This window comes from Oncorhynchus kisutch, linkage group LG1, assembly GCF_002021735.2.
Source record: "Oncorhynchus kisutch isolate 150728-3 linkage group LG1, Okis_V2, whole genome shotgun sequence".
NCBI lineage: Eukaryota > Metazoa > Chordata > Actinopteri > Salmoniformes > Salmonidae > Oncorhynchus > Oncorhynchus kisutch.
In genome coordinates this window covers 56,261,110-56,276,449 of record NC_034174.2, presented here as the reverse complement: position 1 = coordinate 56,276,449, position 15,340 = coordinate 56,261,110, and the positions used below count along the sequence as shown (strand labels likewise).

The following is a 15,340-nucleotide window of genomic DNA, read 5'->3' as shown; positions in this document are numbered from 1 at the left end:
CTATAGTAATTTCAAGCATTATCTTCAGATGACCATGACGAGAGAGGCAGGTTGAAGTGGCCAGAGTCAGAGTTGTGCAGGAAGTGTTGTATGTTGAGGCAGTGAAAAAAGTAGAGGATGATGGGTCAAGAGTGAGGGACCCTGAGAGGATCCCAGTGAGTAGATTTTTACCAGCACAGAGGGATAGGAGAATGAGTGATTTATGTTTGAGTAAGGTTGGCTTCGTAGCAATGGTTATCAACTGTACTGCAGAAATGGAATGTAAACTCGCAGAAAATATATGCTGTGGTGGAAGCTGCATAGAAGTATTTGGGTATACGAGATTTGAATTTAGAAGAACTACAGGGTGTGTTGAGGAATGGTGTCCCATCATCCCAGTATGTTGACATGGTGCAGGAGCAAATAGGGTCAAAGTAGTGGAATGGGGGAGTGGGTTTTTAATGAGTATCGGTGGCAGTTGAAGAGAAGTACCTGGGTATACAATATTTGAATGCAAAATAGTTAATGGGGTGGTGATTTACATTGTTTATGAAACAGTCATATATAGGTGTAGGGTTAATTGGGGGAATTATTATTATTATTTAGGAACCGGAATAATTAAGAGAATTTAATGTAGGTAGGCCGTGACTGGTCTCACACTCCAGTACAGTAGGTGGCGGTGTATGCACTTTAAAGTTGGATGCGATCCACCAACCCAATCCCAAAGACGAAGAAGAAGGTGACCATGAGTGGCTGGTGAACACAACGCAAATAGGAATTATAAAATTAGTTCATGCTCTTCCTCCATCGCGGGTTACCGTAACATTGCAGCATTTTACACATGTCGGTGAAAGAGTCACATAACGAGAATTTGAGGCATATCTTTAGAGATTGCAGTCGGTTGAACCTGCCTGGGGAAGGAATCGAAGGTTTTCAACAAGGGTAGGCGTTTGATAACTAGCAACGTTTAAGGGATATCAGCGGTAGCCTTGTCTTCATAGCTATCGGTAAGTGGAAACATTGTAGTCAATATTTCAACATTTTCGTCCTCCTTATTGGGCCCATTGAACTTTTCTCCGACATCTTCTAGGCTTGCTAATGTGTCTGTTGGTAAATAGCGAATTTGACGTGGTTTCAATGTGCCGGTTGCCGATGGAAACCGTAGACGGGAACCCAGCATTGAAGTAGAAATCTAAATCATTTAAACAAGGCTATCAGTCTAGACGTTTTGCGTTAGATTCAGGTTGTGTGTGTAACTTTAATCTATCGACAATTAGGCTACAGTCCAGTTAGAAGGCTACAGTCCAGTTAGAAGGCTGCGTCGGCTGCGTCGGCTGCAGTCAGATGGTCCACTACGAGACTACAATCGGGCTTGGTTGCGGGTACTGTGCACGTCTCGCGTAGCGCATGGACGGAAATTATTGGCTATAATATAGGACCCATGATTCATTCGAACCTAGCGAGCTAATTTGACAAGCATTTTCAGCTAGCATGGCGAATATTGACATGTATTAAATTTGTTTAACATGGCACATTATTTATAAATCATAGCGCATTGAGTCGTTCGCAGTTATATCATAACCTCATGTGGTGCTCTGGCAGGATTACATCATTGGTACAGTGAAACAAATACCGGCAGATGGCGGGATTGAGTCGTTTCATTTTACCGTCCAAAGGGACTCTGCAAGGCAAACCCGTTCCTAGATGTGTTCTAAGACGAAATCAACAGTACAAAACCAATGAAAAAATGTGTCATAACCCTTGTTTTGTCACTGTAAAGTGTGCCGGTATAGTCAGTCTTCTGATTCAGAGGTAAACAAAACAAGGTCGAAGGGTTATGCCAATGAGTGTGTTATGGGTTAGAAAATCAAGTGCCAGGTTTTGGAAAATTTTGATGAAATCAACTGGGGGAAAAAACAAATATATGTTTTAAGCAATTGATCTTGTCATCATGACTATGAACTTTTAAACTAACATCACCAGTCTGAGGTAAAAAAAAAAAAAAATAGTGTAATTCCCCTCAATTGTATGTGGTCCAAAACTTCTGCATGTGTAATGTAGTAACATATTGTCCACATTATGGAAAGTAGCATAAAATCATGAATTAGATATGGCAAAATAATTCTATCTTAATTTAGGATGATAGTAAATTAAGCAAACTCCCAAGATTTTTTCAATAATCACATTTTCTCTCTAGTTTAAACATTTTGTTACCTTCTTTATGAAACACCATTTTCCACTGCCATGCTATGGTGGCTAATGCTAATTCCTTACATTGAGTACAGCATTCAGACAAAGGGTAAACAGGCTACTGCAACCTGATTTGCTGTACGTGATACGCAACATCCGGAACTAGCATTAGCCACTCTAGGATGGTGGTGGAAAATGGTGTTTCATAAAGAATGCATATTTCGCCAGCTTTTTTTCCACCTTCTCTCCATTAAATCAAGTTAAGGAGGAAAACGTTGCCTTTCCAGCCTGAATATTTTATGTTTCGAACAGGTCCATGGGGGATACGAGTGTATAGCGGGCTTCGTACAGTCCCTTTAGACGTTAAGATGAAACGACCCAACATCGGCATCTGCCAGCCTTTGGGCTACCCCAGGCCTATGCGTAGAAAAAAGGCTGTGGGTGGAGAAAAAGTTTACTGTAAAGTTGACTTGTTTGGTTATGACTGCTTTCTTGAACAATATTTTGTAGACAATTGTCTGCCAAGTGAATTTTTTATTTGACCATAAATACTCTTTAGTTGAAAAGTTTACAGGAGAGTTGCAGTTTGACAAATTGAGCTATTAGTTGTCCCATTTCAGAAAAGTAAGCCTTCGCCCCCAGCATGACCTACCTAGACAAAATATGTAGCTCTAACGACTGCAAATGTATGCACGCTTTGATCACTGACATGTCATTCACGGACAAGTACAGACTGACACATGTACAGAAAGGCAGGCAGACAGAGACGACAGTAAGTAATGTGACAACTGAGCACAATGTAATTCTTTGGGATGAATACAAGAAAAAAACATTTGAAATGTCAATATTTATGCTGTGGTCTGGCAAAATATGTTTTTAACAAGGACATCTTAACCTAGATCTTGGGTAGGCTAATATCTCACTTTAATCCTGTCCAGCTGTTCTATATAAACCTATAAATAATATGGGTTAAAGTATTTAAATAATATTGTACTGACTGTCACTAGAAAAGGTAAGGAACATCTGCTTGTAACAGTCAAATCTTAGTCAGTCCACATAGTTTCCTTTGCATTGTGAGTCCGGCTCAGCCGGATTGAGATGATATAAAAGCTGCTTGCTGCGCTATCGCTTTAAACTTTCTGCCGAGTCACGCTTACATGCAAAGTGAGTTGTATAACCACACTGCTTGCTGTAAGCCTCTGCAAGGATCCAGTAGGGGTCCCAGAGCTTTCTGGTATGACCTGTCTCTTCCCCCCCATTACTCACTTCACTACTGTAGCTGTACTCGCCCCCTTCCTGGCTAAATTAGATCACTATTGGACCCTTCCCAGCCATTTTAAGTGTTCTCCCTCAACTATTTGAGTTGTGTTTTAGCTGCAGTTTCCGTTCCACATTTATCTTATCTGTACACGTTCACCTTGACTTGAGGACACGGAGGCTGGTCTCGCCCAGACGGAAGTGTTTTGTTTCTTTTTATGTGCAGTTATGGAAACCAGCTTGGCAATGATGTCAGGCAGGGATGTGTCATTGGTGGACTGTGGAAATGTACTGAAGTAGAAGACCAGAGCAGGAATTTAAAGGCTAATGGTTAACGCCCCTTTTTTTTCTCTCCCTGCAGATAAAAGCATACAGTAGCCATGGACCTGCAAAATAAAGATATACTTCCCAGAGAGATTCTGCCAGTTGTTGTCATCGGTAAGACTGGGGTTACTGTACACATTCAGCTCTGAAAGACTTGACTATAAAACCGGATTTGGTTACAAGTTATTTCTACACACTAGGGAATTTGGTCAAAGATCTTCTCAGGGACTAGACTATGAAACTGCTACTGGTATTATAGGGAAGGAAGTAACACTTTGCACAACAGTGTTTCTCTTCTGAGGCAATTTCCAAATTGCATACGGTGGGTGAAAGGATGCATTGTCACCAAAATGTCAAGTGCCCTAGATCCTAGTAGACTTACAAGGCTATCGGGTCGTTCCAAGATATGACACCCACCATCTCAGATTGTTCTAAAATTGTTTCTGTAGTTAGAAACCGTTATGATGATCATTTCTACAACATAATTTTTGTTGAAAGATAATTGGATCTCTGAGAAATTAAAATAATTTATTGCAGAACATGGTATTTTCAGGATGTAAGATGGGACATAAACCTAACAACTTCAATTTGATATTTTCTATGAACAGGGGGGGGGAACACCATCAAATTCACTGAGAATACATTGCATAGGATGAAAAACAATACAGCTCCAACCTAGTCATAGATAACTGATACTGTATACTCATTGTTGGGTGTGAGGTGGGTGGTTTAACATTTCTTTGGATTCTTACTCATAGTTAGAAAGAAACGTTTGGATGTTAAGTACTATATGTATTGAAAATGATATGAAACATGTAAATTAAAATTGTCAATTTGTTTGCAGTCAATTACCTTAATATGTCAGAGACAAGATTATATTTCAACACAATAATGTTGCAGGAATGCTAATGTTATGTTTCTTACAACAATGTCGGAACAGTCTGAGATGGTGTGTGTCAATCCCCTTTCTTGTGCTTTTTGAGGTGGAACGACCCCATAAGAACCTAGTTTCTTAGAATGAAGGCCCTTGTGTGCTCCCCTTATAAGAAGAACACCTATCTCAAATGACTCAACTTTTTTAGCCTATTCTTAAGCGAGGCATTCTTAAAAGCCAAGTATATTTTTATACAAATACTTTTTTGACTGCTATTCATTGTTGATTCTCATATCAGATTTTTACATTCCTGATGAGCCCTCAAACATTCTGTATGTAGGGCTTTTGCGGTGAACATATTACCACCACACCAGCAGTCACGAGCCATTACTGCAGTAAAATTTGACATCACGGTAATCTCTTATACACTCCGGACATGCTTGGTGGTACCCAACTCACTAATTACCATCAGGTCGCTAATGGCCTGGTACTCATGGACCTGTTGTCCCTAACCACACTGACATCAATGCAAATGCAATCAAAAGTCGCATCAAACACTAATCATCAAAACAGTATCATGCTTTTAAAACTCACCTCACTGTGATTGATCAATTTGAAGAAAGAAGTTCAACAACAGGTTTCAAAGCCTAACATAACAAAATGTACAGCGCTTTCTAAGGTTGTGAATAATTCAAAACATCCATACGCATATGAGAGATAATACGTAGGCCTATAAATGAGCCCAAAAATGAAGGGAAAAAACAGAATTAAAATAATGATTGTGCCGTTATAAAATGTTGTACAATACATAGCTGATAAATACATACAAATATTGAACGTGTCTTTGGTAGATAATACGTATAGCCTATACTCAAATTTAAACAAATTATTGTAATCATCTTTTGAGTGTGGACTGTTGTTATGCATACCGGATGGACTGGTTACCTTATGCAACGTGCCAAACTTTCTATTCATTAGTCTGGGCGAGAACGCCTAGGTGATACTGTTTGTTCAGGTTGTCTAACAGAGTTAGCCTACAATTTGTATTTGATTTTGAATAGCCTCGTAATAGGGCATAAAAACATGTTCATCATTTATAGACTGACACATTACCTTTATAGATACAGAATCTCACCACCGTATTTCAATCTCCTCCCCTCTCTCCTTCATTCATTTCTTGATTGTGCAGAGAGGGGCTGTCAACAGTTTAATGCAATATTTTTAGTTGTGAAAACATGTTACTGTTGATGCTCCCAAACAACTTTCACTTGTTTTAGCACTGGCTAGCTGCAGGAACAGGGTTGGAGGGCCCATGGCACACAGAGTTTGGGTGGAATATCACCTGTCGTGCAGCGAGAGGCTGCTTGCTCTTCAAACAGTGGTTGATTCATGGAGTGAAATAACCAGAGTAGCCTACCCAGGCTGATTTGAAAATTGAACCAGCAGGAACGCGGCCTCCATTCACTATTTGAGTGCATATGGATGACTCCTTTTTTCCCCTGGCCATTTTATAATGGGCCGATCTTAACCAAAACTAATTTGACCTATTAGGAAAGACATAATTTAAAATAGTCTGATGGGGAAAATATAATCACTTGATGTTAGAATAGCCTGTGCAGCCTGAGGCAAGGAACAGAGTGCAAACTTTTTTGCTTAAAATAAATAATGGATTTATTGTGATGGATATTAAATTGATTTCGACAATCTTAAATGTAGACGTTCCAAAGGCGTGCATCAGTGGCTTGTATGTGTGAAGGCCTCGATATACTAAACGTGTTTATGTTAATTGACTGTCTATTATCGTGAGACCAGCAGCCTTTTGCCTGGCAATAACCGGCTGAAAATTTTATGACAGCCAAAGTCTGTATGAGCCCCCAATTAATGTTAATATATTGCCTTACATAATATTAAGGCACTACATTTATTATATATTTTTTACCTTTATTTAGCTAGGCAAAACAAATTCTTATTTTCAATGACTGCCTAGGAACAGTGGGTTAACTGCCTTGTTCAGGGGCAGAACGACAGATTTTTACCTTGTCAGCTTGGGGATTCGATCTTGCAACCTTTTGGTTACAAGCCCAACGCTCCAACCACTAGGCTACCTGCCGCCCCAGGTAGCCTAGTAGCCTAGCCTACATAAACAAACAAACTGTAGTGGTTAAATGTATTCAACTTGTCTGAACTAGCACCTCTTTCCCTTTCTCTCCTAGGTAACGGCCCCTCGGGCATCTGCCTGTCATATCTGTTGTCGGGTTACACCCCCTACCTGTCTCCAGAGGGCACTCACCCTAACCCCCTACTGCAAGGCAAGCTGGATCAACAGCCTCATTTGTCATTGTTGGAGCTGGTAAGAATGACACCTCGTCTGTCTTCACAATGTCTCTGTGACAATTCGCAATTTACACCTAGCGTTGGTTTACTGTTGCCCGGGGTGGTAGTAGGTGCTAGTTAAAATGTTCTGTAAAATGCTGTCTGTTTGTTTACCATTAAGATTTATTGTTTGTTGGTAGTTATGCAACTATTACTACCTGTATGTATGCTCAGTAGAAATATTTGTGTGACCCTAAGTAAGGTCTGTATGTAGGCTACAGGAGGTTTTGTAAATAAAGTTGTGTCCATGTTACAAGCTTAGTAAAAAGCTTTATTTGTGTCCTTGATAAAGTGTGGCCTTTTGTTTTTCAATGAGCTTTACCCTAAAACAAATTATATAATAGGTAGGTAGGGCTACATACCACAGTCTTTGTACTAAGTTGTTTACGTGTTTGTTTCTGTGTGCAGGACCTGGAGTACCTGTGTGAGGGACTAGAGGGCCGCTCCTCCAACCCCGTGGCTGTGCTGTTTGACTCCCTGCTCCTGCCTGACAGTGACTTTGGGCTGGACCATGCCTCACCCCTGCTTTGGCGCTACGAACCGGAGCGGGCAACCCCTCACCTGGTGCTTGGCAAAGGACCTCCAGGAGGAGCCTGGCATGTAAGTGCCCAGTCCATAATAATTGCCCAATACAATGTTGAGCCCCTGGTCCCCACTTTGTGCAGATCTAAAAAAGGATTGGTTATTCCAAGAATTCTAACTTGTCCTTGTGATGTTGCTCACAACAATCTAATCATTTTCAGATATACACAAGGATCTTTTTGGAAGGGGCCAGGTGGTGATTTGCAATTGGGTAAAAAATTGGGTCATAAACACATTCTTTGCTAACATTTAGAATTGGTCTGTCACAGCCTTAAATCTCTGAAGTCTGTTTTTGTCAAGTGGAAAATGGCCTTAGTTATTTGGTATTTTATTAGGATCCCCATTAGCTGTTGCTGAAGCAGCTCTTCCTGGGGTCTATACAGAACATAGTTAAACATTAAAGTTAAAATAAGTGTTAATTCAGTGTTGTAATTGTCATTATTACAAATAAATAAATACAAAATTGGCCGATTTAATTGGCATCATCTTTTTTGGTCCTCCAATAATTGGTATCGGCGTTGAAAAATCATAATTGGTCGACCTCTACCCTTGACACTCTCTCCAAGAACAGCACTTCCATGTTCTTGACATGAACTCCACTGATTTTGATTGACAGCTTTACTATTTTGTGTAATCGTTTTTTCGTTTGAGATGGATAGTTATAGTCAATCTCTTGGTAAATTCCTTACATAGTATACTTAGTGAAAAATGTTGTTTATATGTCATGGCTAACTAATGGCATGTAGCTCGTAAAACCACCTGTAGTTTGCATACCTGCAAATACACTGGCATGTAAAACAGCAAGGGACAATGGCAGACCATTGCTTTCTGGGGGAAAAGTGGGTGGGTGAAATATGCATCTGATGACCATTGACCAGAACACTTTGGGCCCTGGCCAAAAGTAACACCATTTCTAGGAAATAGGATGCCATTTGGGACACAAAGGTTTGCATATGTGGCTTTCAGCCTTGTGGTTAATGGTGCTGGTGTGTTGTGTGTTTGTCTCCTTAGGCGATGGAAGGCTCCATGCTCACTCTCAGCCTGGCTAACTGGATGGAACTGCCCGGCCTGAAGCTTAAGGAGTGGATGAGAGAAAAACGCAGGTGGGTCCTCCTGGCAAGCTACAGTACCATTTAAGGACAAAATTTACTTTTCTTTTGGTATTTTTTTCATTCATCCACAGAAGCAAAGATTCACTTGCCACATCATGATGATGATGTGTTTTGCAGCAGGTGACACTTTCCTTTTTTTAAGTTCAATATCTTGAATCCTGACATGCACTGTATTACACTGAACAAAAATCAAACCATTTCAAAGTGTTACAATTCAAATAAGGAAATAATTGAATTGAAATTAATTAATTTGCCCCTAATCTATGAATTTCACATGACGGATGCAGATATATCTGTTGGTCACAGATACCTTGAGGTAGGGGCGTGGATCAGAACCAGTCAGCCTCGTACACCGTGACATCTCCTTTCCTTAGAGTTGATCAGGCTGTTGATTGTAGCCTGTGAAATGTTGTCCCACTCTTCTTCAATGGCTGTGCGAAGGAATCCTGTACAGATCCTTGTGCCATGGGGCCGTGCTCATGCTGAAACATGAGTTGATGGCAGCGGATGAAAAGCACAAACAATGGGCCTCAGGATCTTGTCACGGTATCTCTGTGCATTTAAATTGCCATCAATAGAATGCAGTTTTGTTCGTTGTCTGTAGCTTATGCCTGTCCATATCATAACTGCACCGCCACCATGGAGCACTCTGTTCACAACAGCAAACCACACGTCCACACAACGCCATACACGCTGTCTGCCATCTGCCTGGTACAGTTCAAACCGGGATTCATCCGTGCAGGGCACTCATCTCCAGCATGCCAGTGGCCATTGAAGGTGAGCATTTGCCCACTGAAGTCGGTTACAACGCAGAACTGCAGTCAGGTCAAGACCCTGGTGAGGACAACGAGCACGCAGATGAGCTTTCCTGAGACTGTTACTGACAGTTTGTGCAAAAATTCTTAGGTTATGCAAATCGACAGTTTCATCAGTTATCCGGATGGCTGGTCTCAGACGATCCCGCAGTGTGAAGAAACCGGATGTGGAGGTCCTGGGCTGGCATGGTTACACATGGTCTGCAGTTGTGAGGCCAGTTGGACGAACTGCCAAATTTTCTAAAACGAAGTTGAAGGCATCTTATGATAGAAATTAACATTCAATTATCTGTCAGCGCCTCCGGTGGACATTCCTCCAGTCAGCATTCCAATTGCACGCTCCCTCAACTTAAGAAATCTGTGACACAACTGCACATTTTAGAGTGGCCTTTTATTGTCCCCAGCACAAGGTGAACCTATGTAATGACCATGATGTTTATCAGCTTCTTGATATGCCACACCTGTCAGATGGATGGATTATTTTAGCAAAGGAAAAATGCTCACTAACAGGGATGTGAACACATTTCTGCACAAAATTTGAGAGAAATTAGCTTTCTGTGCATTTGAAAAATGTCTGGGATCTTTTATTTTGGCTCATGAAACATGGGATCAACACTTTACATGTTGCGTTTTATATTGTTGTTCAGAGTAACAGTGGACTAATAAAAAATAACTAAATACAGTTTTTGGTGTGAATTTTTCCTTTAAGTGGCCACAGTCGAATCAGCCACTCCAGATTGACCTTATCACTGTTACTGAATCGGAGTGTTCACTTAAGGGAAATATTCTTGTTTGCATGTATTTTTTTCTGTGTTGAGCCGCTTAGGAACTAGGATTAGCTACCAGTATTAATGCCTTAGGTTTATTGAAAATAGAGGCAAAACAAATGTGGTTTTGTGTCAAAGACGACAAGTGGCTGGTGAGTGAGGCTGTTTTTTTTGTTTTCATTCAGGTTTTGTCCCCAAGGACCTTTTTGTGTGTGTATTTTAAACACTGGTGTCTGACCCTCATACTTAAATCTTTGTTTCAGGAACGTCCGTAACGACAGGGCCACCCCCGCCGAGATTGCCTCCTACTACCAGCACTATGTCAACCAGATGGGCCTGGAGGACAGCTTCGCCTGCGGCACCACCGTCACCTCCATACAGAGGGTGAACTGCGAGGGGGCCAGCAGCCGTTCCTTTTGGAAAGTCCAGGGGACCCAGAAGAGGGAGGCTGACGAGCTGGGGGAAGGAAGTCTGTCAGAGGTCCCCTTTATAGTATGCGCAGACTATGTGGTTCTGGCCACGGGCACCCATGACATCCCGGCCCGTCTGGGTGTGGAAGGTGAGGGTCTCCCCTTCGTGTGCCACAGCTTCTGGGAGCTGGAGGCAGCAATCTCCAGAGGCCAGCTGGACCACACCTCAGACCCGATACTGGTGGTGGGAGCCGGGCTGACAGCGGCCGACGCTGTCCTGGCAGCTCACCACCTCAACACGCCTGTGTACCACGCCTTCCGGCGCTCGGTCACCGACCCAGGCCTCATCTTCAACCAGCTTCCCAAGCTCCTCTACCCTGAGTACCACAAGGTGCACCAGATGATGACACAGCAGCAGCAGCATGGCCAAGACATCCCCAGCTCTGGGGGAACGGGCACCCTGGTTGACCAACAGGAAAACAACACCGCCTCCATGTCTACTGGCTCCTACCCAGGCTACGTCAGCCTGCCCAAACACCGGGTGGTGGCCTTCAAGCCTGACAGGAAGTGCGTGCTGGAGGGGGAGGACGGATGTCGCACCGTGCTGCAGGTCTCCATGGCCCTGGTGCTGATTGGCGCCCACCCCAACCTGTCCTTCCTCCCTGAGAACGGACGGCCCCTCGGCCTCAACCCCCAGGAGCCAATCACGTGCCGGCGGAACCCCCTGGAAGTTGACCCATACACGTACGAGTCGGTGTCAGAGGGGGGGCTGTACGCCATGGGGCCTCTAGTTGGGGAGAACTTTGTCCGCTTCCTCAAGGGGGGAGCTTTAGCCATCGCTAGCGACCTCGCCAAGAAGCAGCGGGCCAAGGAGGAGAATCGCACCACCCTGCGTGTGTCCTAGACTCCTAGGGGTTACGGGTTGCGACAGGAGTAAACTGCTCCTAAGGCCTGTATTATTATTATTATTATTATTATGTAGGCTGGGCTGGTCAGCTCAGGCTAAAAGACTGAAGCGCAATCTGTGACAATACGACCTGCACCAGTCCCAATATTCCTCAAAGGACATTGCCACTCTCTCTGGCTCCGCTGTGAGATTAATTTAATATTTTTACCAGGGCAGGAGATTAGGCCGGGTTGATGTGTAGCTAATCATATGGTGCAAGGGTAGAATCCAATGAGTATAGAGTACCACAGTATGAGTCATAATACCCATAGAACATAGCGGTCAAACAGGTTCCAATAGTTTTTACGTCATTTTTCCCATAGGGGATGAACTATAAATGCCATTATTATCTGGATGAGACTGCTGACTCGAGGCAAAGATAAGAATATCTGGATGAACTATGTTAGCTAAATGTAGTAATTAAGAAATTGGCCAAATGTATTTAAATGGACAATTCTGTGATCTGGCTTGTGTAATTTTAAATTGACACAATACCTCTTAGCAACGGTGTCAGATAGAGATTTGTAGTTTTGCATGATGTCTGCTTTGATGTGAATTAGCATTTTCGAATCAGTAAATAGGACCTAATATATTGATAAAAGTCACCTTGTCCTAGAGCGATTTACATGGTTATCCAAGCGTCATGCCAAGGTAAGCCTACATGAAACACAGCACTTATTTTAAGTGTTTCTAAAAATCCCCTATGGGAAAAATGTATGGTGGAAAAACAGTTGGAGCCATTTCCCTGTTTGACCACTAGATTTTATGGGTATTATGACACCTCCACTGTGGGGCTCTATTTGGTTCCTCATCAAGTATGCTAGCCCTATACTACATATGTAGTTTGAGTTAGTTAGCAAGGTAACTCTGAGTTCAACTTGGGATAACCAGTACCATGAAAGTGGCTCACCTTTTAGCCAGGTAAATGTTCTATGGCCACGAATCCTTCAGAACTAACCTGCTCCAGGGCAGGTTAACTCTGGTCTAACTACATTTATCCTGAATTAAGTGTCTTAGCCACGAGTTGAGGACCAATAAAATCAGATTCCCTCACTCTCCCCAAGATTGCGTCATCATCCACTTAATTTGAGGAAGATGACTGATTTTAAATATTTATTAATCAATTGTTTTTGTTAAAATAGTAATTTTAAAATACCTATCACATTACACATTAAGTAATGACAAATGCATTTGAAACTTCATGCACAGTAAAACCTTTTTTGACTTAATTTAATTATTTTATTGGTGGGAGTGTGGAATAAAGGTGCTAGCGCATTGATATCCACAGCAAAGTAATAAAATAAAGAGGGCACTCCTAAAAGTCTATTTCACACAACAGCCTGCTGAATTTACTTAACTTTTTGGCACAAATTAAAATGGTACTGACTTGCCCATGGATTGATGTTTCTGCATTGTCTCAATGAAGAGTTCATGGTTCAACTAGCCACATGCAGTTATAAGCCTGCTAGAGTTCGCGGCAGGCGGAACAGCAATATCCACCGTCGTAGTACGGATGAAGCCTGAGCTGAAATGGGAAAACCCTGTGTAGCTATCGGTTGTTTTGTTGTATACCCCTCTTGTTAATGTTTGAAAGCTCAAACGCCAACGTAACTTCTCAGCTAAATCTTTGAGATTAGCTCTTTTGTTGCATTGGTTTTCCATTGTAAATCAATTTTGAAAGTGTAGAAACACATTACATTTACCATGCCATGACGTTTGATGGATTCTCTGAAATGAGAATGGTATCGTATTAATTTAATTTTTACCGACCTGTATGTTTGCCTTTCTTCAATATCCAATGAAAAATGAAGTATCTTTGTACGATAATGATCCCTATGTCAGCAACTGTGTCTATATTAGCATCTTTCACAAACAAGATAACTCAAGCTTGCCAAGCGGAGTTTGTTGTTGTTTCATTCCTGGTATTTTTTCAATCTGTTAGACCTTAAATGTATCTGTTTTACTCTATTTTTTTAACCAGACGATACGTTTAAGGGGCTATTCTCTTGATTTATTTGCAGTAAAAACTTAAAGGTAATATGTTTGAATTAAGAATTACAGTGTCAGTTTATCACCATGATCATGCTCAATTTGAGGCTAATTAGGAAATCTATGTTTAAGGCCAATATGCATTCTCACCAATCTGGGGTGACTTTCCTGAAAGCTTTGTAGCCAATGTTGTATTTTAATTATCTTGACAACCCAGACACCGCTCTTAATTCGTTCACATACAGATTGACTACTAAATGTTGCTACTTTCTCACTGATATGGGTCTGGGTGGTGGAGACTGTGTACTGTCAGCTATTAAGCTTCAGGGAAACGCACTTATTTTTATCATCCAGAGAGAATTGTCATTTTGTGCTATCGGTTTTCTCTTGTACATGTTTGTCCAGATGGTGCCTTGGCCAATTGCGTACTCTGAGCTTCTGTTACTGCCCCAGCAGCATTTGATCTCGAGCCAGTGCCTTAAGACACATTGCCATTACCAAACTGGAAATGTATAAACTTATCATACAACCACTAGGTGGCCACATCAAATATTATATTATTCCACAGGTGTACAAAAAGTGTATTGAAGGCCTATAATGCTCTTGTAAAGTTGTGGGGCCATGTATTAAGACATCCTTTAAGAGACAATATTCATATGTCAACCAGAAACAGTTTAAACATGTCTAATTGAATCTAGTTGAGAAACTAGTTACAAATACATTCAATGCAGCGCACTATTGACAGTCTCTTTAAAGGCAGCCCTATGAGTGTCACGAAAAAATACAACATAGTTGGTTTCATATGGCTCCTTAGCACTTGCTACACTGGTCTTTTCCATGCCAGATGTTTGTCCGATCTTACATTTTAAACCATTACGCAATGTTAAGTACTTCTTAAAAATAAATGTAAAATACACTTTTTTTTCTTCATTCATTCATGGTCTCAGACAATCATTTTGAAATCCGCAGAACCCTGACCGATCAATAGAAAAGAGACCCGATGCAATATTTTCAGAGAATCTAATATTGTTTTTGTCCACATTTGCTATATATTGTTCTTCACCACTGTAACCAAATTCTGAGAGTTGTGGATCATTGGTTGTTTATTTTTGGGAAAATGTCCATTCAAAAAGTTTGATAAGTGGCTATCATGATTTCACTTGAGTGTTTTCCATGTTGATATACATGCACTACAAATGCAGGATTTTTCTATGGATCCTTTGTATTAAATATACTATTTTCAACAAACTGTTTTTTCCCTGGTTACTATGCCACTAGCACTGAATTAAATAATGCATTATTTTTATTGGGCAGATATTAAATACATAATGTTGCCTCATTCATTGAGTACGACAATGCATACATACATTGAGGATAAGAGCACAAAGTCTGACTTATTTCCATGTCCTATCGCGTGTGTAGTGAGCATGGACAGTTTGGGCAAGACTGACTTTGTATTTTGCACTTCAAAGGCACTTCACGTTACACTCAGTGTAAGAAATGGCTTTTCCCTAACTTGATCCACCAGGTGGCAGGCTATTCTAACCATTCAGTTTGCACTAACCCTATCTGGGTTCATGGGAAGTCCATATCCTAACCATAACCCTTACCACAACCTTTTTAAATGTCTACTTCAAAGGGGGGTATGTCCCAAGGATTCCATGTCTACTTTGCCATTCAGTTAGCAACAGGTTTGCATACCATGTGGAATGCAGTCCTACT

The 15,340-nt window shown here is 41.4% G+C and overlaps 1 protein-coding gene across 2 annotated transcripts; it reads left to right on the top strand.

Moving 5' to 3' along the window:
* Positions 1–698: 698 nt before the first annotated feature.
* osgn1 (oxidative stress induced growth inhibitor 1) lies at positions 699–14,552 on the top strand. Of its 2 annotated transcripts, none has more exons than XM_020483258.2 (6): positions 699–986; positions 3,788–3,864; positions 6,838–6,974; positions 7,406–7,597; positions 8,591–8,682; positions 10,537–14,552. In XM_020483258.2, the coding sequence occupies exons 2-6, from the start codon at positions 3,807–3,809 to the stop codon at positions 11,585–11,587; spliced, it is 1,530 nt and encodes a 509-aa protein (XP_020338847.1). In that variant the 5' UTR covers positions 699–986; positions 3,788–3,806; the 3' UTR covers positions 11,588–14,552. The 2 variants fall into 2 exon arrangements, with proteins under 2 accessions (XP_020338847.1, XP_020338855.1); XM_020483266.2 differs by lacking the exon at positions 699–986 and adding an exon at positions 1,014–2,941.
* Positions 14,553–15,340: the final 788 nt, after the last annotated feature.

Coding starts and splice junctions, on each gene's coding strand:
- osgn1 (XM_020483258.2), top strand. CDS start 3,807: ATGGACCTGCAAAATAAAGATATACTTCCCAGAGAGATTCTGCCAGTT. Junction 3,865..6,837: donor TCTGCCAGTTGTTGTCATCG/GTAAGACTGGGG, acceptor TTTCTCTCCTAG/GTAACGGCCCCTCGGGCATC. Junction 8,683..10,536: donor TGGATGAGAGAAAAACGCAG/GTGGGTCCTCCT, acceptor TCTTTGTTTCAG/GAACGTCCGTAACGACAGGG.